Consider the following 24188-nt stretch of genomic DNA (forward strand, 5'->3'; position numbering starts at 1 on the left):
ACCCCATGATTAAGGATCTTGTAGGGCTTCTGACACTCTTACCTAGTTCTAAAATTTCCTGATCCTAGTTAGTTACATCATGAATTTCGTCGAACTAAAAAAATAAATGCTCCTGTCCAAGAGTTGACCCCATCTCTCAAACTGGTAGGTGTCTCTGATTAGCCTAAAGCTGGTAAGATTTATGAGTCAGGAATTTCCATTTCCAGGTATTCGGTTGCATAGAAGTTAGTATAAGATCACCACCTTTCTAGAAGAAACTTTCTACCAATACTAGGGACCTGTTCAGATGCTAAATAAACTTTCCATCGATGAATCAACTCGATATACGCCCCTGCTAGATTCGTGAATGAGATAAACTCATAAACAAACAGGCCGCCATGTGACTTTTCCATTCCATTGTGACGCAATTACGTTTACTTCTCACTATTATATTATATGTAGGCGTGTTATGACTTAAAATACTATTCTGTAAAGTGCTTAAGGGTCATGATGGCAGTAGTTTTATTTCCATAGTTAAACTTTAGTTTGACAATTGTCATTGTAGCTTCGTAGCATGTTAATCCAATTGCAATTAGCTTGTAAGAGAGTTATGGAGTCATATAATTAAAAAACTTTAAAAAAAATAGTCATTCTGTATTTTTTTTTTCAATAGGGAGGGGTGGGATTCAAGAAGCGGGGAAAGGAAGGGAGGGATTTGAATTCAGAGCCTCTAATTCTTAGATGCCTCAACGTTAGCGGATTTATTGATTTACTTGTCTGCTATCCTCGAATCCTAATTCATAATTTTTTTTAAACATCTTTCTTGTTGCATTAAAAACTAGTATGATTAATGAGTTTGAAGATCCGACCAAGGGCCATTGGGTGTAATGTTTACTGATTCAAGCTCCCTTCTCTTCCTGCCCAAACTCCTAGCCACCAGAAGGAAGAAAGATCTGTCAAACCTGAAATTGAAGCCCATGCTCCATATTGTATGGAGAACTTCAATTCAACCCAAAGCTTTTTGGGTTATAGGGCTATTTCAACCCAAAGTTTTTGGGACTTCTCCGGAGTGAGGAATGATCAAAATACCAACCATAGTGATTAGGATTTCGTATTGGATTTTGAAAGTGATCATGGGACAGTTTGGAACCTGATCATTATGGCAAAGTTTTCAAGTTGAATGAGACTTGGGCTCCAATCACCTGGCATTAGTTGCCAATGTCCAAGTTAAAGTTAGTTTTAATTTGCAATTAGTAACTTTTTTTTTAAAAAAAAAAAATCGGGTCTTGATTTAATAGGCACATCTCATTTTAGGCTTGATGTTATGTAACCGGCTTTGCATTTCAATCCTCCCCAAAAAAACAAAAATAAAAAGAGTAACGGGAAAACCTTTAAAATAGTGCTAAGAATTAATTTATAAGAAAAATAGAACACCCCGTAAAAAAACTTTGAACTTTTAAAGCAACCCTAGAAGCTAGGGGTGGGCAAAAAAACCCGTCGATCCGAAAACCCGATGAACCCGATCCGATCCGATCCGAAAAATAGGATATCCGATCCGATTTTTCTTAGCGGGGCAGATGAGGGTCGGGTACCCGAAAAATCGGGTACGGATACGGATCAGAAAAATAAAAACCCGCGGGTACCCGACCCGCAGGGTATATTTTATAAATATTAAAAAAGTAGGGATCATTTTATAATTTTGTAATTTTTAATTCTAAGTGCAAGTGAAGTGGCTCGCAGCCTCATATTCTAATCCTATATGATCTACTCTTCTCATTTTTTTTGAAGAAAGTGAATATTCTCGGTAAAACATGAACAAAATGAAAAAAAAAATTTGTGAAACTCTGTTATAAAAATTGTTCATCCCTTTCATCTTTTTTATTTTTATTCTACCTCCATCGATCTTTCCTGCAAATCTTGCATCAATTCAATCAAAGATTTTTGTTTCGAGTCTCAATTTTCTGTTAGCTAGATAATTAAAATATTTGTGTCATTCATTTGCAATTATATCTCTTAAATTTGTCTCTTTTATTTAGTGTAAGAAATTTATTTTTCTTTTTCATCACCTTAATACCATAAGGTCTATTCCAAAGATGTAAAGAAGTTGGGGAAGATTTTTAACATTATTTTGGTTATATTTTTTTCAAAAATAATTAGTTCTATTCAATTCTTTTCCGAACTTGATTTCACAATTGACTTATTTGAGATGCGGTCTTGTACCATAATATCCTTGGGGAAGTTACCAAATACTTATTATCCTTGTGTTTGTTGTGTTGTAGAAGTATGGAATGTGTGAAAATGGTGATGTACTCAAAATTATTATGAAACTTCGTTTTGTCCATTAGATATTCTAATATGTACTAAATTTATGAAATCGATTTGATTATTGGATGAAATGTGTGAAAATGGTGATGTATGGACTTTAATTACAATATATCTACCAATATTAATTGGAAAAGCATGTTTTTTTATTGAAAAACATGTTGATATTAAGTAGAAAATAAATTTTTTTTATTGAAAAATAGTTTTTTTTAGGGCGGGTACCCTATGACCCGCCCCTTGTTTTCGGGTACCCGCTATTCGGATACCCGAAAATATTAGGAGCGGGTTAGGGTCGCAAAATGGCTGATCCGATATATTAGGGTCGGGTCAGCCAAATCATATTAGGGACGGGTACCCGACCCGTACCCACCCCTACTAGAAGCATGTTCCTTTTTGGCTCCAATTTTGGCCATGCATCAATTGTGAGTAACCTGACAAGAATTGATGGTTTGACTAACGAATTGCACCTGTGAATTTGAAGTAAGCTAAAAGTTTGCAGATTAAATTACAACACAGATAAAGATCAAGAAGTAAGATATTGAATATTTGGCGTAGAAGGAAAAAAGACTGAAAATTGACAAAGAAATATTGGGGACCATCAAAAAGCTAATCAGAACAAATAAAAGTATTAAAGAAAACATTTTTGACCTGTAAGAGATTAACATGTATGGAAATCTTATCCTAACTTGCATTACTCGCCTCACCCATAAAATTTAACATGAAAATCTTATCCTTTTTTTTTTTTTTAATTTCCGTTTAGACCTGTTACATCTAGAGGCCATTTGCATGGCCTGCACCAATTTATTGTCTGAAATTATTTGCATGCTAATTCCTACCCTTCTTTTTTGTCGGAATTTTTTTTATATTGCATCAGAGGTTTGTACCATTATGTACTACAAAACCAATTCCCCAAATTTCTAATGTGCAACTTTAATATCTCACAAATTAACTTTTGATGCATAATTTCATGGCTTGGGTCTGGTTGAATTTTGTATCTTTTATCGCATAGATATTTATGTAATCAAATATGAACCGATGGTTTGTGATTCACAGTGTAATCTTTCTTATTTTGTAACACTGTTAAATCTAAGGATTTTTCATACAAGATATGAACCGATGATATGTTCTATATAATTTCTGTCATTAGTGCAGCTTTTCTTGTCAAGTAAATCGTGCTTGACGATTTCCAGCTAGTTTACTTATGTTTTATAAAATTAACTTCCATGATTAATATAAAAGTTATAAAAACAAAGCTGTTTTAGTTAAAGATAACGTGATGGTTTATTCGCCACACCTAACCGTCAAACTATGTTTAATTTTCCAATTCATAACCGCCGTTCTAATGCCTGCCTCAATCCTATATTAGTTTATCTTTGTTAAAAGTTCCAAGTCGGGATTTCAGAGAAGTATCTATATCTATATAAATTTGAGAAGGGATTTTCAGGAACAAGCCTCCACAACCCTTCCCACTCTCAACTCTATTTTCCTAGCATTTTACATTTATCTTATTTCGTAAAAAATATCATGGGCCCATTACATCCCCACGTTTCCCTCAAATAAGAAGTTAATTCCAACTAAAACTCCCACGTTCTCTCAAACAAAAATGTAACTTCCACTTACATTAAAACTCTAACACTCCCACGTTCCCTCAAACAAAAAAATAACTTCCACTTACATTAAAACTCTTCCCACTTACAATATAGTTGGTACTTGGCCCCTGATCCAACGGAATTGAGGATTGCACCTGATTTCTTCCCAACTGCCACGGAATATACTTGGTACTACTTTTGGGAATTACTACTTTTGGGAATTACTCTTACAATTTCACTCCACACCCACATTTCCATTTCAATTAAAAACCCTTTCAATCAACTTCCTTCTCGAACCTCTCTAATTAGCTTCACAATAGAACATGGCCGTTTACAGGCATGTCATCAACACCTGAATTTCAAACTCGCAAGATTGCAACGGAGGAAACATCTGCTAATGAAACGAAAAGGACGCCACCACGGTCCCGCACAAGAATTGGAACAGTTCCAACAACTTTGCGCCGAGGAAAGAGAAATCTCACATCAACTACGATGGATAAAATCTCGACTACATCAACTCAAACGCCGCGCCAATCAAATTAAAAGTTTCGGTACTATTTATTCATTTAATATTGATATTCTTTTAATATTGAAAACCTGATCATATCATGAGTTGTGCTCATGATGTGACTTATGTAGTCTTTACCCCAAACTCTTAATATGGTAACATATTGTAGTACCATCAATTTTGATCACGAAAAATAATACTACTATTAATTATGAGTTGTGATCTGTGGAGTTTCTTCGTTACTTTGAAATAAGATGTTCAGAAGGTTGACATTAAGAGATTACTACTAGCGGGTAGGTTCGTTTTTTGTGTTTTGGGCTTTTTTTTTTGGCAGATTTTGTGTCTTACTGCATTACATGTCCTTGGGCTGTTCAAATCGAGATAAAATCATGCCGTGTCCAAACTCTCTCCGGATAAAATCTTACATATATATATATATATATTTTAAAAAAATGTTGAACTCTGGAAAAAATCCTATATTTCTTAAGCATCAAATAAAATGAATCCCCCAACATACTCGAACCTTAGTTATATATTTAGTCGCAAAATTGTCTCAACAGCTTGTGTGTGTGTTGTAGTCGATGGATCCTAGGAATGAGGTTCTAAAAAAAATTAAAATTCATGTCACATCTTGATTCTGCTATGCATGGGCACAATCCAGAATTAGATGGTTTCCATTGTTTATAAGAATCAAGTTAGAAGTTTCGCCACTATTTATACTTTAAATATTGGTATTTTCATTATACTTACAATTATTAATAATATTTCTAATATTATAATATTATTATTGTTTTCATTGTTTATAAGAATCAAGCCGGTATTATCTATTCTTTATATATTGCCATTTTCATTATAATTGCAATTATTAATAATATTCCCAATATTATAATATTATTGCTGTTTCTATTGTTTATAAGAATCAAGTTAGAAGTTACGGTACTTATTCTTAAAATATTGGTGTTTCCATTGTTATTTCAATTATTAATAATATTTCCAATATTATATTATTATTGTTGTTTTCATTGTTTGTAAGAATCAAGTTAGAAATTTAGGTCTTATGTATTCTTTAAAATTTGGGAATATTATTGGGATTATTATTGTACTTCTAAGTATTAATAACATTCCGAATATTATAATATTATTGTTGTTTTCATTGTTTATAAGAATGTGGAAATAGTACCAATTGTTTATAAACACTTTAATAAATGCCACCGCAAGCTCCCCAATGGCTTTGTTAATATTTTACATGTTAACAAATAGTACTAAAAGCTATTATTGCAGTGGTCAATCCTAATGAATAGGATCACTACAATCTTATCTAATATCAAAGGTTAACATAAATATATTGTCATTTTTACTACCAAAATTGACAATTTGTTTGAGGCAATAATTAACATAATAAAAAATATATTTTACTATTCTAAATGTTTAATTACATATCATAAAAAATATAGTGACTCAAAACTCATATGGTCGAAATCATGCTTCACATTTCACATCGAGTTCACCCACTAAATAATGTCTCAAACATAAAATATTATCAACTACTATCATAAACATTACCAAATTAAGGATAGATTTTCTCAAATCTTACTATTAAATACACATATTACCATTCATTAATTAAAAAATAATATTTTATAATATTATTTTATAGTAAAATATTTTAAATTCTTCCATAGATTGTAATTTTTTTTTTATAATGTAAGCACCGTGCGTAGCACGGGTATTCACACTAGTATCCTTAATTCCTCATCAGAATTTTAGTACAATTGAATTTTAGGTCTACATGGCAGCAATGTTGATACGAGAACTTCTTTCAGAATCACATCAACTTCTCAAACTTCAAGTCCCTAACACAAATGTGGAATTAAAATTCCCTATTCTAGCAACTTCTAGCTATCACTTCTTACCCCTTGAGCGTTTCTCAATTTGTACTTTGAGCTTAGCGTTCAACTTTTCACATGACTTGGTTGGTAAAAAGCAAATAAGAGAGATCTCTCCACTTTAAAATCCATAAAAGCAATTAAGATTTCATTAAAGAGTGCCAGGTGGGAATTAGGAAGTTAGGTCAAGGAAGTACTCTAAAAGCAAGACAGAATAATAAATGTAAAAAAAAAAAAGTGCAATTTATTTGTAATTCACACATAAAATCACTAGTGTTAAATAAGATTGAGATTCCAAGAGTTCAATTAACTATCATCCACTGCGAGTCTATTCTACCTATGTTTTAATTTTCATCATATTATTAGTGACTTATTAGGTATAATGTTGTTGTTTAGTTATAATCTATCTTCATCTATTGATCCCAATATGATTTTGTGCACTTAAATTTTTTTTTTAAAAATTAGTGCCTAGTGTGCCTTGTTTGGATTGCCATTTTCTGCCAGAAAATTGCATCGTTTTTCGTGATCACATATCCCTATTACTTTTTTTTCTTCAAATACATCAAATCGCTAAAGTAAAATTTTTCATGAAAAATAACGGGAAATGCAATCCAAACGGGACCGACGGAAAATTTTTTTTGATACACTACTTAGAAAAAGGAAAGATGAAATAAGATCAAAGGCAAAATCAAATTAATTACCTAAAATTTATTGCCTACTAGTCTTGGAACGAAAAAAGAAACCATATCTACTTTCCCTTTATTTTTTCCTTTCATTTTCTTTTTTGTGAAGCCATACTTAAGGGAAGTGTTCTCGTCGTCGTCACAATTCGGTTGTGAAAATCTCGGCCCGACCCGCCTGCCTGCCCAGCCACACTTTCCCCCTTATATAGTCTCGCCGGTCTCCCTCTCTTAAACCTTTTCCTCACCCCTTCCTTCTTTCGTCTAAATTTGCTCTCGCTATACAACGTTTCTCCCTCTACAAATATATTATAGATTGTGGGTGTGAATTGACAAAATTCAAAATAAATTCTGAAAAATGGCGGAGTCTTCAACCTTGGCATCGACGGCGGCAGCTGCACCGGAGGAGCAAAAAGGCGGCGATAATGAAGAAATGATGCATAAAACTAAAGTCATTCAATTCTTGGGCCGAACAACTCCCATCATTCTTCAAAACGACAATGGCCCCTGCCCTCTGCTTGCCATCTGTAAATTTCTTTATCTCGATTATATATATATATCTTTATTGTTTTTGTGTTTTTTGGGTTAATTCTTCTCCCTCTGTTCACAGAGGGTTTTAGGCTTTACATATTTTTGTGAATTTTACTGGTAATTGTTGCAAGAATATGTTTTTTTTGTTCTTTTTCCCGTATTGGAATGCTGTGTTGTCAAAATTGTGGAACATAGGTCTGAACAATAAGTATGGAATTAATTTTGTTGTTTTCTTCTTCTTTAGAATTTTAACATGTTTGAATTTTAGCTTGGAATTTTTTATTTTTGCCTCAAATGAAATCCATATTTCAAGATTTTGAGATCTTGGTTTACTCGCTGAGTGAGGAAATAATTAGGTTGAATGATAAGTTGCATTATCAATGAAAAAGATTTGGAATTGTATGTGGATAAGTATCAGCTGAGTTGTAGGTTAGTAATTATGGATGCCACTCGTTTTTTGACAGAAGCAACTTATAGGTTACATATAGTTGAAGCAAGAAAAAATTTTTCCCGTTTAGTTGGGTCAAGAATGGCATGTAAGTTTCAAGATTTTGAGACATAGGCATAGGGTTTGAACAAGGAGTTAATTTGATCAATAATATTTCCAGTTTGATTTCTTAACTTGACTTGATGATAGAGGTATTTCTATTTAATTGTAGCTGGAAATAATAGGCCATTGTCTCTATAACTGGAGCCGAGCCTTCCTTTTTTGGTGGAAGAAGAAGATTTTTGGTTCATGTTATCATGAATAAAAATTTTTTGGTGCAAAGTTTTGTAGCATGTCGTTAAGGTGTTTTTTATTTTTTGCTTTTGCATAGCAGTTTCTTTGTGAATGGTCAGTTCTTCTGCGCTGCTATTTTGTATTTGCTTTATGCCATGGTTTCTATTGCACTTCTGTTGGTTAAGTACATGGTTAAGGTGCTAAATAAAAAATAGAGCTTGTTCCTATTTTTCAGCCTTTGACAATAGATCCGTGGTTTACTGGTTAGTTATTTTAATCAAGAAAGGTTAGGATACTAAATCTGTGGATATTCATGATTCTGCCATGAGATTTGAGCAACTTCTTTATAGTGATTCCATGTGTTACATGATTTTCTTCATAGGAGTTAATTTTAGAATGTCTAGCAACTACATCATTCTACTTCTTTGTTGGTTTTTTTTTCTCTCCCTTGTTTTTTTAAGATTTTTTTTTTTTTATTTGGGGGAGGGGTGCTTTTGCTTGGAATGTCTTTTTGGTTTTTATGGTTAATTACAAGTTTTGCTGATATAATCTGTATGGCTTGTGTGGTAGGTAATGTTCTTCTCTTAAAGAATAACTTGAGCTTGAGTCCAGATATTCCAGAGGTTTCACAGGAGAAATTGCTTTCGCTTGTTGCTGAGCGATTAATCGACTCAAATTCCAATATCAAAGTAACTTCTTTCTGTTTCATTACATTAATTGCTATTTGTTTACTTTTTAATTGTAACAGCTCCATTACTGTATGATTATGGATTAAAAATTTGGAAATAAATAACTTGACTGAAAAGAATATTGTGTTCTCTATTTTTTGAAGGTTGTTTATTCTTTTTGTTTCTTATTCTTTATAATCCAAGTGAAACCATACAAATGTAAGTTCTCTCTGTTGGTTTTGGTTCAATTTTGCAGGATAAAGATGCAGGATACGTTGAAAATCAGCAACAAAACATTGCTGATGCCATTGATTTGCTTCCTAGACTAGCAACTGGGATTGATGTAAATATAAAATTCAGGAGGTAAATGATGGCCTTTTTTATGTCTATGTAGGTTTACTTACCCTCTTCTTAATTTTTTTTTTTTAAAAGTTGCACTGTCGTGTATCTAATGCATTTTTATCATTCAGAATTGCTGATTTTGAATTTACTCGGGAATGTGCAATATTTGATCTACTGGACATTCCACTCTACCATGGTTGGATAGTTGATGCCCAGGTATTTGTAGGTGAACTTAAAGCACTTTTTCCTTATATAATTTAAATCTGTATTGTGTGTAATTTGGAAATGCAAAGAGCAGTTTTCATTAGTTTGATTCAAGATAGATTAAAACCTGAAAGTGAGTTTAGACATCAAACTGCTGTTTTGTTAAGAATTTCGGTATATTTGGTACCAATTACATGGAGTGATTAGCTTTAGCGCTAAAGTTAGAAGGTGAAACTTTCCATTAAGTATTCTCCCATGCTGGACATATCTTCTCCTGAAGATTTGGAAACTTTCCAGCCTTCTGTACAAAAAAAAAAATGTATGTTTGGAGTTAAAACATTGGAATTGCTGATTCATTTTCTCACATGTACAATCATGGATTGACTGTCACTGTAATGCTGATTTCTAAAGTGATTGCACCAATACATTGTAAGATAACTTTGAAAGTATTCAGGGCAACGAAACTTGATTAATTGTGTCCACATTGCTCCAGGAATGAGCTATGAACAGCAGGGTATTTGTATTCTGTGCTTAATCTTTTGAATTATTGCCTTGATCAAGGGTTCTGCTTCTGATTAGTGTAGAAATGGTAGTGTAAGCTTCGTGGATGAGATTTTCTTGCAGATGCTTTTCAATTTTTGAAAAAGGGAAATTAAGAACTTGCTGAATACTAGTTTTCAGTATCAGCACAAAAAATTAATGGTTACTGTACTCAAGGTTATCTTAGTCCAGACATTTATTTCTTTATGGCACTCAAAGTGGACAAAAAGGGCTAGTTGTTCTCTTGGCATGCATTTACCTTTATTCACATCTCGATTTGCTATTAAGTGTGTCTCTGCTCGCTTAATTTTGACATTAAGCTTCTCAATTTTTGCTAACATATTACCCATACTTTCTTTCCTGTCGCTTGTCAGATTGTCTCCTTTCTTTTTAATGCCTTTTGTTTCTGCAGTAACTTACTCCTTTCTATCCTTTCTGGAAGGATTTGTTAAATTAATATCTATGTGAGCTTGAAGCATTGTTTGTCCATGTCTACCAGGATGTTGATACTGCAAATGCAATAGGCTCCAAGTCATATAATACGCTTATGGGGGAGCTTGTTGCCCTTGAGACGCAAAATATGGAGACACAACATAAGAAAAATTCTGAAGAAGATTGTGTTGATTTTGCTGCTGCGACAACTGCAACTCTTGGAGTTCCATCTCCATGCCTCTCAAGAGGTAGATCATTTGATGATGCTCCTATTTCTCTTCCTGATCACCACATAGGAAGAAAAGGAGACATTGAAGAAGAACAAGAACTGATGAGAGTCTTGAAATTGTCAGAGTCAGAAGTGCCTACTTCATCAGCCGATGTTCCATCTGCTAATAAGCCAAATCCATCTATTGTTACAGAAGCGAGTTCAGATTTCAAGCAGTCTGGACCAGTTTCTTTAATTGGAACATTAGAAGAAAATGTGTTTGATGGAAGTAAAATGTCTTGTCCTGATGAAGTGACAGTTTCTAGCAATTTTGAGACCTCAAGCAATCACGACTTTGACCCAAGAGGTTCTGAAACAGTTTGGCAGGATGCTGTATGTTTGTCCTCAAAGACAGAGCCGGAGAGATCTTGTATCAAATCAATTTCAGGAGAATCTGAATATAATACTGTGGTTAAAGTTGTTGAAGATTGTGGTAGTAATACCTTGGTCAATATTGGAAGTGGAGCTAATCAATCTTCTTCAACGGATGCTTCTTCTGCCGCTGGAACTAATGTACATAAACCTGGAAAAGATGAAGACAATCAGACCTTGTCATCTTCCATTTATGAAGTTGATGAAGTAGAAAATGAGCGAAATGGTCGTGAAACTTTTGATCCCTTCAGTTCATTGACTCATGCTCCCTGTACTGATTCATTAAATGACAGAACAGATAATGTAGATGAACATCAAGTTTTTATTTCCAATGTTGATACCGGTGAACCTATTTACGAAGGTGAGGAGAGCATATTGGAGTCAACAGATACAACCCATCAAAACCGAGAACCTATGTACGAGGGTGAGGTGGTCCTTGCAGAACAAGGAGACAGAAGTTCTATAGAAGTTTGTGATGCAAAGAAAGATCAAATTACTACTAAAGAAGGTAATGGAATGCTCCTGACAGATGGAGTGGTCTCAATTTTTATTGCACCACTAAGACATGCATTCTTGTTTCCCTGTTTTGCTTCTGCTCTCCATCCCCTCCCTCTCTCTGTTATGGTGCAGAATATATTTACTTAAGCTCTAATTAATTTTCTTTAGGGGAACTGATTCAGAATTTTTTGAAGAACAGTGCTAGTCAGTTGACTATATATGGGTATGTTGGTTTTGTGGTTTTTTTTTTTAAACAGATAATCAATATGTTTTACTTCAAGGGAGGTAAGAATTGGAACTTAACTTTGGTCTGATGCATTTTGTGTCTCCTGCAGCCTGTTTTGCTTGCAAGAGGGATTAAAAGAACGTGAGCTTTGTGTTTTCTTCCGGAATAATCATTTCAATACCATGTTCAAGGTCAGTCTTTGATGTTTTTATTGTAATGTCTTTCACTATTACCAATTTCAGCGTACAACAACTTTTATGTGATACTGGAATATAGTTTCCCCTATATAAGTAAATTTGACTATGCTTCTTGACAGTGACATCAGTTGCTCTTGTACCTATAATGATGTAATGTGCAGTTTGAAGGGGAATTATATATTTTGGCTACAGACCAAGGTTACATCAATCAGCCTGATTTGGTTTGGGAAAAGCTGAATGAGGTAGGGGGCTGAGACTGTTAGTAATAAATTTCTTTTTATCTGACTTCATGGCTCATTCTAATCATAGCCTCAAAGATGTAAACGTAAGATAATATTGAATTGAAGTGAACCTTCTTTTGTAATAAAACATTACCTGCTGAGTGACTAGAATACACATAAAATTAGCATGCATTAAAATTCTAATTGATTTTTCTTTGTTTTTTAAGACTTGATTTCTAGAATAGCAAATAATACCCTTGTCCTAAAAAGCCGCAAAAATGACCAGATCCCATTCTATTGTTAGTGTTATACTGTAATGTGAGTGAAATAGAACCTGAGTTTGTTATGCCATTACCATATCAAATCTTTTGGTTGACATTGATATGCAAACTGCCACCTAGATGTACCTGCTCCAGTTGCTTTTTAAAGTTACTTTGGCATTGTATCTAGGGTGGAGTACATTTGTTAGTTCTTTTAAGTTGTTCCTAGGAAATAACTTTAGAGCTCTCCTAGCTGTATGTAGTGTCTATGCTTGTGACTAGGAGGAGATCTAATGTCCAGTTTTATACTGGGGAAAGTAGTCAATTATGTCAACATAGTCTCCTCCACCTTCGAGGAAAGCAAAGGATTGAATGTCCTGCAAGCCACCTTCAAGATTAATTCTAATTTTGAGATTAAAGCCTTTACACTCTAAACTGTTCTCTCATGAGATGCATGTGTGCAATAGAAGCAGAAAATAGAGTAATTCATTCTGTGCAAGTACTGGAACTTTTTGTCAATTTGCATGTTGTATTTGTATCTTTTCTGAGTTCCAAGTGTTGATTCGATTAAAAACTCTCGAGAGTCCTGACCAAGCTTTTCCTTTTGAGCTTTTATCTGAAAGATCTGTGTGTGCAAAAATCTTTTCACACAAGCATCACTTGTTTGGTTGTCTGTGATTCCATTATTTAGGTAAATGGGGACACTGTGTACATGACTGGTAACTTCAAGGAGTTCAAGGTGGAGAATCATGGCAACAACTCATGGGATGAACAGAATGCTATGGCCAGTACTGCTGTATGTAGTTTTGCATTTTTGTTCTGTTGATATAGCTTTTGTAGATTGCTGGTGTTTCCTCTATTGACTTCTTTCATCCCTTTCTTTTTCCTAAACTGAATTGTGAATTCTTGTGCAGGACTACCTAGCAAGCATGGACAATTCCATGCAGGCAGATTCAAGTTTCAAGTAATTATCTGAACACCGTACACTTTTTACCTTTTTCCTTCAGAATTCTTAATCATACTTTTGTAGATTTGGTTTAAGTGGACCTTTCACTTGGATGATCTGTCTGTGTGTCTATGTGCGAGAGTGGGTATGGTTTGATGGTTGTGTTCTGTATATTTGTGTTTAATTATGCATCTCCTGGGTGATGCTGGACCTTTGCTCCACTTATTTATGCTGATGAATTTGATTGCCATTCCTTTTTCGGTTCTTCTATGGTTGTGCCTTAGTTGATTACTACTGTGACTTGATGTTTATCAATTTTGTCCATCCTTGAATTTAGACTTTGAGAATATTGCTTTAAAGGTTTTAGTAATCATGGGGCCATTTCTATTTTCCTTGGGAACAACTATAGCAGCATCAAGATTAGGAATTGGTTGACTTTGTGGCATTTTTTTTTTTTTTGGACTAGCGGCTTGAATCTTTTATTGCAGTTGTCATTTTGTGCTTATTTTTCCTGAAATGAAAGGCTTACTGGATTTCTGTAGTGTCTTCTCAAACATATTGTGGTTAATTGGCTCATGTATCTATTTACTAGGTAAAAGAATTTGTGAGGGTGATATCTTGATCTCAAGGTATGTATTTTGCTTTTGACAGTTCCGATTTGCAACTGGCAATTGCCCTCCAGCAACAGGAATTTGAGCAACAGACATCACAGCGGCAAAATAATTCACAACCACCCTCTGTGGGTGGTGGTAGGTTGGTTACTGGACCTCAGGTACATTATAAAATTCTCCTCCTATTTCCTACTCCTTTGAAAAATTATTTGAAAGAGTTTGTGGTGATTAAGAACTTCTATCTGCTGTTCTAGATTGTGTTGACATGATTTAGCTCAAGTTAATGCTTTGACTTGTGGTCTTCAACTTGTGCCAAAAAGTAAAACAAGCTGCAATAATATGGATTACTGAATTTCCTGAGAACTAGTCAGATAATTATGAAGGGATTTGCAGCTATACTTGTCATTTGTTTTGTCACATTTTTGCGCCTTTTCCTTCTGATCTTATTGGCAGTAATCACCAAATTTTCTAATGAGCTTTGTCCAAAATGTCTCACAAGGTTGTCTTTAACTTCCCTACATGGATCCTCTCTTGCATATTTGCTCTAATTAATGAGTATGTTGATGATTAGATATGAAATCACCTGGTAAAAGGAACTGTTACATGTGGATGGATGATTGTGTCTTGTAGGTTCCAAGGAACAGTGGGAAGTATGCATCTCAATCTCAATCTCAATCTCAATCTTCCAGGCAGCAGGAGACAAAGTCATCCAAAGACAAGTGTGTTGTGATGTGAAAATTTGCTAACCACAGACGACAAGACACTCGTAAATATTTTGTTTTGTAAATACTATAAAAACATGTATTGTCCTTTCAGGTCTAGTCTTCTCTCTGTCTCTCTCTCTCGCCCTTTGTAAGTAAAGTACATGACACCACATTTTTGGTCTCGGCAAACAGAAAATTATTTTGTCTTTTTCTTTTTCTTTTTTTGGGGGGTGGGACCTAAGCAGAACTTCTGTAGAATCCTATTGGCAGATTTACTTTAGATTGAGATTTAGTTAGTTTCATCTGTTACGTATGTTTTGCTGAACCATTCTAATTGCTTTATTAGACTAAACAGATATGTTTCTATTTACTGGCTTGCTTACTAGTAATCAAATCCAACTTGCTAGCATCCGGAAAAACAATAAAAAAAAAAAAGAAAAAAAAACCCAAGATAATTGTATGAATTTGGTATCGTAGGTTCCAAAAATCATTTCTCTGGAAAATATTTTCAAAAAAAAAAATAAGTAGTTTTTATATGTCTAGAATTTGGTAACCTTTTTTTTTTTTTTTTTTTTTAAATTTCATAAACTCACGAAGCACATATGACATCCCAAGCGACGGTGGCCTTCATTCATTGCTGAAGAAAAACTTTTTACAGTCGAATCAACATTTTTTTGAGAAGAAACATAAAATTTTTTTTTACACATCCATTTTGAGAGTTTTCAAGAATTTGATCAACCAACACTTAGGCAAAACACGATTCTAATTCTGGTATGAGTGCACGGTAAAGTTTTTTCAAGTTTTGCAAACCAATAATAATATTGGTCGCGAGACATAATTGCGGTATGCTAAATTTGAACATCCCAAAACATGATTCATTGCATCACGAAATAATTTTGGATAGAGCTTTTGCATAGATATCGTATTTATTGGAAATTTGCATATTAGGCAATAGTATATTATTGTCCCCAATAGGAGTACAGGTTCACTTTTTTCCATATTTGATGAAATTTTCTCAAGGGGGAAAAGAAGTTAAAAAGGAAAGGAAGATAAAAAGACAATCTCTTCTTACGGTTGTACCTATATATATATATATATATATATATATATATATATATATATAGGAGTTGAAGGGTACGATTCTTTCATAACCAAAGATTTTGGACTAGAAAATTCTTGAGGGATTATAATAGTATCCCATTTGAAAATGGAAAAACATTTGCCAAGTTTTTGCTTAGTTTTTTTCCTCATATTTTCATCAGGTAAATGTGTTGCTTTCAAAGTTAGAAAACCAACCATTTTTGGTGATAATAGTGAACTCTCTGCGAATATACTTAGTGCTCTTTTTTGTCTTCTTCTTTATAGATACAAGAATTACTTAAATCTGATTAGCTAATATGTCTATTGCCCCGTACTCGAAAAATGTTGCAGTTAGCGGAACGCTGGCCATGGAATCAACAGGTTCTCCAATTACACAAGCAAGAAGATGCAGTTCTGTGGTGGGCATATGCAACTGGGAAGGGTGCAATTGGACGCGTTGCAATGAGCAGTGTAATAATGCATATTCCGGCCGCAATCCCAAAGCTTTTTGCCAACCAGGAGTATGCAGTTGCGAATATGATTGCTGGGATAGTATTCCTCTGTTTTGCATGCATGAGAACAGAGGATAGATGATATTTATGGTTTATTTTTAAAATATTTATGGTCTGAGGTGCTATCTGCAATGACCAATGTAAGAGTATGCAGTTGCGAATGTGACTGCTAGGAAGACAGAGTACAGATAATGTTTATGATTTATTTTGCAAGACAAAAGGGTCTTTCTCTAACAGTTTTCTCATGTCTTATTTTAAACATCCACAATAAATTGAAAAAATACCCAAAAAGCATAAAAATACATTAAGACATACCTAAATTTAAAACACACCAACCAAACACATCAGTACCATGTTTCTCCTAACTCGCAACGGATCTTCTGTCTTACATCCTATATCACTCTCTGTCCAATTTTTTATTATATTTATATTTCTCCTTCATAAACATCATGTTTTAGTTCTTTTTTGTTTCTTTAAGATCTAATAACTATTAATTCAGCAATACACAAAATTTAACAAACTCAAAAAATCAAAATGCATAAAAAACGAGATTTTTTATGAAATTTCTGCTGTATTTTTTAATTTTCTATTATATATTATTTTTTTGAAACTGTTGTATTTATTTTTTACTGAATTAACAGTTATTAGATCTTAAGGAAACAAAAAAGAACTAAAACATGATGTTTATGAAGGAGAAATAGCAATATAATAAAAAGTGGGACAGAGAGAGGCACAGGATATGAGACAGAAGATCCGTTGCGCTCCTAACTCCTCCCTATACTCGCCTTTTTCCCCTTCATCTTCTCTCTCATTTTCTGTATCACTCTCTGTCCTACTTTTTATTACATTACTATATTTTTTCATCCTCAGAACATGAGCTATGTTGTTGGTTACGGCATTAAATATCCTTTGCATGTCCATCATAGAGGTGCATCCATCCCTCATAACGGCATTAAGTACAGTTGCACTGGAGGATGGAAATGGAGGGATACACCAAAGGCAAATCCAAATACCATTGTTGGAGCTCTGGTGGCAGGTCCTGACGAGAATGATGGCTTTAAGGACAACCGGAGGATGATGAACTACACGGAGCCCAGACTGGCAGGGAATGCTGGTTTGGTTGGTGCTCTTGTTGCCCTATCAGGTGATGGGAGCATACGAATCAACAAAAGTAGTATGTTCTCATTTGTGCCAGCAGCAAAGTTTCCACCTCCACCACCGCCCCCAACTCCTTGGATCCACTAATAAGTTTAGTGTTGCATTTGTGAAATTGAAGGTCACATTTTATTGGTTTTTGGACTGACCGACCCAATATCATGAAAATCTCACGCAATTGTTCAATCTTTTTGCCATCACTTTCTTGATCTTGCTCCATTAGGATGCTATATCTCTAGGATGAAAGAGAAACTACTGCCCGTCACCATTTTTCGACTTAGAAAATTTCTGAAAATAAATTTAGAAAATGAAGGTTAAGAAAATGTTCTAAACTATAAACCATCCAAATCTGCCAAAGTTCCCAAAATATTGTCTGAAACAAACGGAAAATGGACAAACTTACACCATTCATATTACTTCTATACTTTTGTCAGTAACCAAAACACTGCACAAGCTCAACCTATAATTACTCAACAACGCCAGCAAGAATATATGGCACTGGGAAGCAAAAAAATTGTATACCTAAGGAAACGGCATGAGAAAATGGAAAATGTAATGAAGATTCTCGCTTTATGAAACCAAAAAGAATTATATAAACGTGGAGAAGAAGACTTTGAATAGTCTAAGTACTTGTCTTGAATGATCAAGCACAAAGAATTTGTAGTTCATGTTGATCTCCCATCCCAACCAAGAAGCAGATCTTTAGTCTCTGGAATAGCTGAGTAAAGAGATACATATCATCTTCCGTTTCTTTCTTCGTCTGCATATGCGTAGAGGGATAATTTTGTTCAAGTGTACGTGTGTTGTGTTGCCGGAGGGGGGGCCAGTCATATGAGCTTTAGAATTTAGGTATTACCCGCATGTATACATACTGAACAAAAAATGGGGAGAGAAATTAGTAAATGCTAATGACTTCATCCTGAAGCATTTTCAGCAGTTTAATAAGATCATATATTTCACCATAAAGGAATGTGGAATTCAATCTTTAGAAAAGGGATAATGAACTCAGCCATTTCTTACCTTCCAAAGTTTCAGAGTCATAATTTATTTGTCCTATTTTTCCCACATTTCACGAAGAAAGGAGAATGATTCAATCTTCAGTATGTAATGAGAAGGTGGTTTGTCTTTAAATGATCCCAGAATGCCTGCAAAATAAGCTATCTAAGGCTGCATTGGCAAGACTTGTGGGGTAGAGAAAGGAGCGGAGCAAGGGAGAATTCAGTGAGGAGGACTGGGTGGGACAACAGGCGGATGAAATTTGGTAGGAAGAATTGGAAGAATTCGATGTTTTTGCGGTGGAAGAGAGAAAAAACTATCGCATCTGAACGGAGAACGGGAGGCAGGCCAACCACTATATGGGCCTGAGAAGGATGTAGCACAAAGGTGTTCCATTGTTCTTGGGCTCACTACAATTTATTTGTAGTCAATACCAATCGTTCGGGTGAATGGAATGTTGCGTGTAGAGGATGATATCTGCCTCACCATCTGTATATAGGCCTGTTATTAGAGCCCCTTACATGTCTAGCACTCTAGCCCCGTTTACAATTTCTGGTGTTTGTATTGAATAAGGATTTAAACGAGTCTAATCAAGTCGAATCCTCTAATATTCAAATTTATTTGATTATTTTGATCATTTTCAAATTTTATTCAAATTTGACTTATTTATTTGCCGAACCGAACTAGAACTAGCTTGTTATCGACTTTGATAGGGCTGTAATCGAATCGAACTGCTTACAAGTAGCTCGCGAGTAGCTCGGTCAAAAACTTGACTCGAACTCGGGTTTGTCTAGTTCTAGTGCCTCGATAAAGCAAGCAAGTCGAATTCGAGTATCCAGAAGGATTGCTCGAAAACTCGCCGAGACTTATCAGGCTTTTTAATTTTAATTCTTTAATATATTATTATTATAAAATTACTCTTATACTCAAAAGAGTTATTGAATTTACGAAATGTTTCAGGTCGTATAAAAATTTTTAAAGGGCAATAATGTCTTTTCGCTCAAAAATTGTCAAAAAAAAAATGAAATTTTCTAATTCGAGCTTGACAAGGCTTACATTGACCGGAGCTTATGCGAGTCGAGCTAGAGTTCTGTGAGCAAGCATCGAACTCGAGCTCGAGCTCCAATAATATTACTCGCTCGAGCACGTTTCTTGCATGTCGAGTCGCGATACTCGAGTTCGGCTCCACTCGATTACATCCCTAGATTTTGAATGTTATCAAACATAAAACGCTGTTCAATCTTTATTTGACGAGTTGACAAAATCAAATGTGAACAAATTCTTACCAAGTCGAACTCGATTCGAGTATTAAATAGTTTGATTCATCCTTCAACTCTGTTATTGAATTATGAAAGGCCAACAACTGTAGGATTGAGTGAGTTTCTCCACAATTTCAGTAGTGATACCATGACTGCAGAATAAGGTTAACGGTGATAGATAGTAGTGTGTTTTCAAATTAAAGGGAGGAGATTTAATATTGGACGCAAATTTTAACGTGCCAAAATATTTGTGGTTTTGTACTTTATTGTGATAGTGTCTACATATATATTGTTATAACAGTGACTGCACAGACTGTACCGTGCAGTTGAAACCCATAATTGCAGAAGCCCTAGATTCGTAGCGCCAGTACAGGGAATAGAAGGACTGTAAACATGTTACCCGCTCTCAACATTTTGTGGAAAACTTATACGGGTCTAATTTTGTAACAATCAAGGCATGAACGTGTTGTTACCTCGTCTAACTAGAAATGATTCTCTAGTGCCATCCTTTCTGATGGATCTATCTCAGCAAAACTGTTGGCACTGTTTACATATTGATATGAAAATGGATCTCGTGACGATGTAATTTGCATTTTTCGTCCGTCCAAAATTACAGTAATTTGGTATGCCATCTTCCCTTTCGATGTTGGTAACTTGACATGCTCTGGATTTGCGTTATCACACGATTGTGGTGTGTTATAATTAAAAAGGTAGAGGTGGTAACATGTTTTTTTGGTACGTATAACAGGGAAAAAAAATCTTTTTTTTCCCAGTTTAAAAATCCTGAGTCCAGGACTGTTGTGATATTGCATGATCGATCTTACTCTGTTAATTATGTTGGTTGCGATTGTGTTTAATGCTGATTAGTCGGTGTATTGACTTTTTGGCAAGCAAGAAAATACTAGTAAATGAAGAAAGGAGAAAGGAAAAGGAAAAGTCGGGATGGATGAAAGGGACGCGACCCACTCTTTTTCTTTCTTTGTCCTGTTTCCATGCAAAATTTCCCCCCATCCTTCTTTCTTTCGGTTCGGAGTCTCTAATGCTTGCTTGTTTTTTGGGTTTGGGGACCGCTCCGAACCCGTCTCAATCTTGAACGCTAAGGCTCGGGAATAAATATGACAAGCCTACAGCAATGATGTTGACCCCACTGCATCCACGCGCCATTGCCTTAGTGGTTAGTTAGTACACTATCCGGCTCGGCTGTTTTCATCTTGGTTTAAGCTTTGCTAGCCTCTTGGCTCTTGTTCCGTGCGTCTCTATAACAGTTTGGATTGCCCATTTTTTGAACCACAAATTTTTCGTATACAATGTTATATACTAATACAGTAACAAAAATAATTTTAAAAATACCACATCTATATGGTATATTAAAAACAACTATAACTATAAAAACAATTAAAAATTAAATATACATCGTTTTTTTCTTCCATCTATCACCTCCACCCACTACCCCCTCCCCGAGTTGTCTGCAACTAAATCGAGGAAGGGGGAGGACTGAGAAGGGAAGGGGTGGAGTTGTGGGCGGAAAATGGAGGGGAAAGGGAAAGAAGGAAGAAGGAGGATGAAGAAAAAAGAGGGGAGGAGGAGGAAGAGAGAGAAGGAGGGAAGGGCTGGTGGCGGTGACGGTAATGGTGGTGGGTGGCGACGGTGAGTGGTAGACTGTGAAGGGCTGTTTCCAACTGCAGTGTTAAATTTTCAATCACAGTGTTAATTTTTTAAAAATACACTAAAAGGTTTTTAAACTTTAAAAATATTCCAAAATATATTTCAAAAGCACTACAAAAAACATTTACAATAAAAGTTTTTCATATATATTATTACAGTAAAATATTTTAAAAACAACCCTAAAAACAACTAATCCAAATGGAGCCGTTGCACTAATATATGGGAAATTTAAAATTATAGGCGTTTGTTGATAGCACAAACTAAGAATGGCTCTTAGCCTCTTATTAATAGCTCTTCTATATGCTATCAAGGGATTTTCTATTTGGATTTTAAGGGCACACGATATAGACGCTAAAAGAAGACGGTGGATTTCACTGTTAATGCTTCAAAATTACTACTATTTACTCCTTAAATTGTAATACTTTTGCCAAAAAAAAAAACCCCTTTCCAGAAAAAGAAAAACACTAGATCGACCTACTTCTTATCGCGAGCTTGGCACCAAGTCAACAAACTTTGCTGGTATTAATTATCTTAATACTGCCAAAGAAAAGGTTCACTAAAGTTGCCCAAGAAATAGAGGTTAACCCATTTTGCGTGTTTGAACTGTACTCCAATTATCACTTTAATTCCTAAACTAAAGTTTAGGACATTTTATCCTAAAGTCTTAAATTGTCTAATTTTAGAATAATCGTTAATGCAATATACAAAACTAACATATTCACTGTTGCTCTTGAATATTCTAGTTTAGTAAATAAGGTAACCAATGTTTTTAAATTTGGAGCGAAGAGCGAATCGAAAATCCTTTCGTTTTGCAATTCGATCCTCAGTTCAAAGGTTTAATAAATTTATTTATTTATTTTAGCATTAAAAATTTTGAATAAAACTAAAATATTTATTTTAGAAAATAAAAATTTAATAAAAACCGATTGAAAAACCCTATTTTTTTTTTTGTGGAAATTGGAAATTGGAAAAACCCTATTTATAAAAATTGCTAAACCATGTTGTGGATGGTGCAAGGAGATTGGAAGGTGTCGTCGTGATCAATAGCTAAGTTACTAAGATGTTCTTGCAATGTTTTAACACATGAGAAATTGACATTGCTATCACAACGAATTAAGAGGACCACTATTCCCTTCAAAGAAATTATAAATTTAAAAAAAAAAACACACACACACACACACACACTACTAATTTTAATAATATTCTTCAGAAAACGACCGCTTCCCAAACCCAACAAATTAATATCCTGGCCTTTCCTTCCAGCTCCAACGCGGCGGCGTTCCCACCTAAAACAAAAGGAAGAAGAAGGTTTTGTTTTTATTTTGCTTATATATATATATATATATATATGTATATTTCTAAATAAGCAGTCGACCAATAATATTTCTCCATGGATGGGACCCGCCGTACCTGATATTTATCTCTGGGTTTGGTGGTCCCTCAACGAACCTCCCTGGTAGCAGTGTAGTGGATCCTTTTCCAAGTATGCACGACCTTACGCTATATATCCTCAACAAAGTCGCATTTTCCACACCAGTCCCCTATTGCTCTATCTATATATATTTTTTTAATTCCCTTCGTATATAACATATTCCACACCAGTCCCCTATCTATTCTATCTCAAATATAAGATGATTTTCAAGAAGAAGTTAGCAGGGTCAGATGCATATCACATATGCGAAATATGACCCTTTAATTTCCTTATTTAGGGGGGAGGGTTGGATTGGGTGGTACGGGAGGAGGGAGTGTAAGCAAGAGCTCTCGGGTTCGAGTCCTCCCGCTTACACAAAAAAAAAAAAAAATTTTCTTATTTAATTATGTGATACAACCATAATTTTATCCCATTAATTAACTTGTTCTTGAAAATCATATAATTAATTTGAGAACGCTTTATCAAATTGGCATTCATAAGTTGGGGAAGGGGTTTTGCTTAATTGTTAATACTAGAACAGGAATAACTTTTAAGTTAATACAAGGACAGCATATATATATATATATAATCCTCGACCTGTCCACATAGGAGCAACTTCAATGTCAAATGCGAATAATTTAAGACATATTTCACCAACAGAATCAGCAAGTGGTACTGAGTATATATATATATATATATATATATATATATATATATATATATATATATATCTGTTGCTTATTATTTTTTGAGCCAATGCAATGCTTGCTAGCATTGTCCTATTATTGGATGTTAGTTTTCTAAAATTTGAGTCCTGAAATTAGTTTTTTTTTTTTAGGGTAAATAGGAGGGTTTGAATCTGAGATATCTCACTTACACTCACTTCTGCCGAGCCACCCGATCCATCCCTTTTCCGGAATGGTTATAAATATTCACGTATCAGCACATTATAGGAAAATCTTTTGTCAGGTGAAGAAAGAAAGCGAGAAGTTTTATTGGTCATGCTGGATATAAATATAAAAAAATATATATATAGAAAGCAACCCTCAAAACAGAAAATCGAAAGAGGCAAAAAAAAAAAAAAAAGTGGAATACAACCAAAATTATATGCAAGATACATACCATTATCAGCCATGGAAGGTCGACAGCTAAATCCTAAGCCGACATTCTTAAGTAACGTAGTTGTAGGCTGTCTCTTAACTAATGGGGGCTCCCACAATAATTGGATACTTTAGTTTTCGTCTCAGCTCAACTAATTGAACAACTGAGTCAAATAATGCAGTTAATTGTGTTTCTAGATGGCCGAATTGCTTGATAGCTAGGAATAAAAGCATACGGGCCGAATTGCTTGTTTTTGCTTATCATCCAAAACAAAAAGGGGCAAAAAAAAAAAAAAAAGTAAATG

General features: G+C 34.6%; 2 protein-coding genes across 4 annotated transcripts; both read left to right on the forward strand.

Moving 5' to 3' along the window:
• The first annotated feature begins 7184 nt into the window (after positions 1-7184).
• On the forward strand, positions 7185-15014 carry LOC113707260 (uncharacterized). Of its 3 annotated transcripts, XM_027229492.2 has the most exons (13): positions 7185-7491; positions 8787-8905; positions 9141-9247; positions 9355-9442; positions 10470-11268; positions 11404-11550; positions 11709-11763; positions 11876-11957; positions 12125-12205; positions 13136-13240; positions 13359-13408; positions 14042-14162; positions 14632-15007. In XM_027229492.2, exons 1-13 carry the CDS (start codon positions 7323-7325, stop codon positions 14734-14736), a joined length of 2028 nt encoding a protein of 675 aa, XP_027085293.1. In that variant the 5' UTR covers positions 7185-7322; the 3' UTR covers positions 14737-15007. The 3 variants fall into 3 exon arrangements, with proteins under 3 accessions (XP_027085293.1, XP_027085292.1, XP_027085294.1); XM_027229491.2 differs by having other exon boundaries at positions 10470-11550; positions 14632-15014; XM_027229493.2 differs by lacking the exon at positions 14632-15007 and having other exon boundaries at positions 10470-11550; positions 13983-14113.
• A 2156-nt stretch (positions 15015-17170) lies between these two features.
• LOC113706228 (endoglucanase 9-like) lies at positions 17171-17542 on the forward strand. The gene has a single exon (XM_027228111.2). The coding sequence runs from the start codon at positions 17171-17173 to the stop codon at positions 17540-17542; it is 372 nt and encodes a 123-aa protein (XP_027083912.2).
• The last annotated feature ends 6646 nt before the right edge of the window (positions 17543-24188 follow it).

This window comes from Coffea arabica, chromosome 8c, assembly GCF_036785885.1.
Source record: "Coffea arabica cultivar ET-39 chromosome 8c, Coffea Arabica ET-39 HiFi, whole genome shotgun sequence".
Taxonomy (NCBI): Eukaryota; Viridiplantae; Streptophyta; class Magnoliopsida; order Gentianales; family Rubiaceae; genus Coffea; species Coffea arabica.

Excerpts from the sequence above, each read along its gene's own strand:
- LOC113707260 (XM_027229491.2), top strand. The coding sequence starts at position 7,323 with ATGGCGGAGTCTTCAACCTTGGCATCGACGGCGGCAGCTGCACCGGAG. Across the intron at positions 11,958-12,124 it reads ATTTCAATACCATGTTCAAG|TTTGAAGGGGAATTATATAT; the intron begins GTCAGTCTTTGA and ends TGTAATGTGCAG. Across the intron at positions 13,241-13,358 it reads ATGCTATGGCCAGTACTGCT|GACTACCTAGCAAGCATGGA; the intron begins GTATGTAGTTTT and ends ATTCTTGTGCAG.
- LOC113706228 (XM_027228111.2), top strand. The coding sequence starts at position 17,171 with ATGAGCTATGTTGTTGGTTACGGCATTAAATATCCTTTGCATGTCCAT.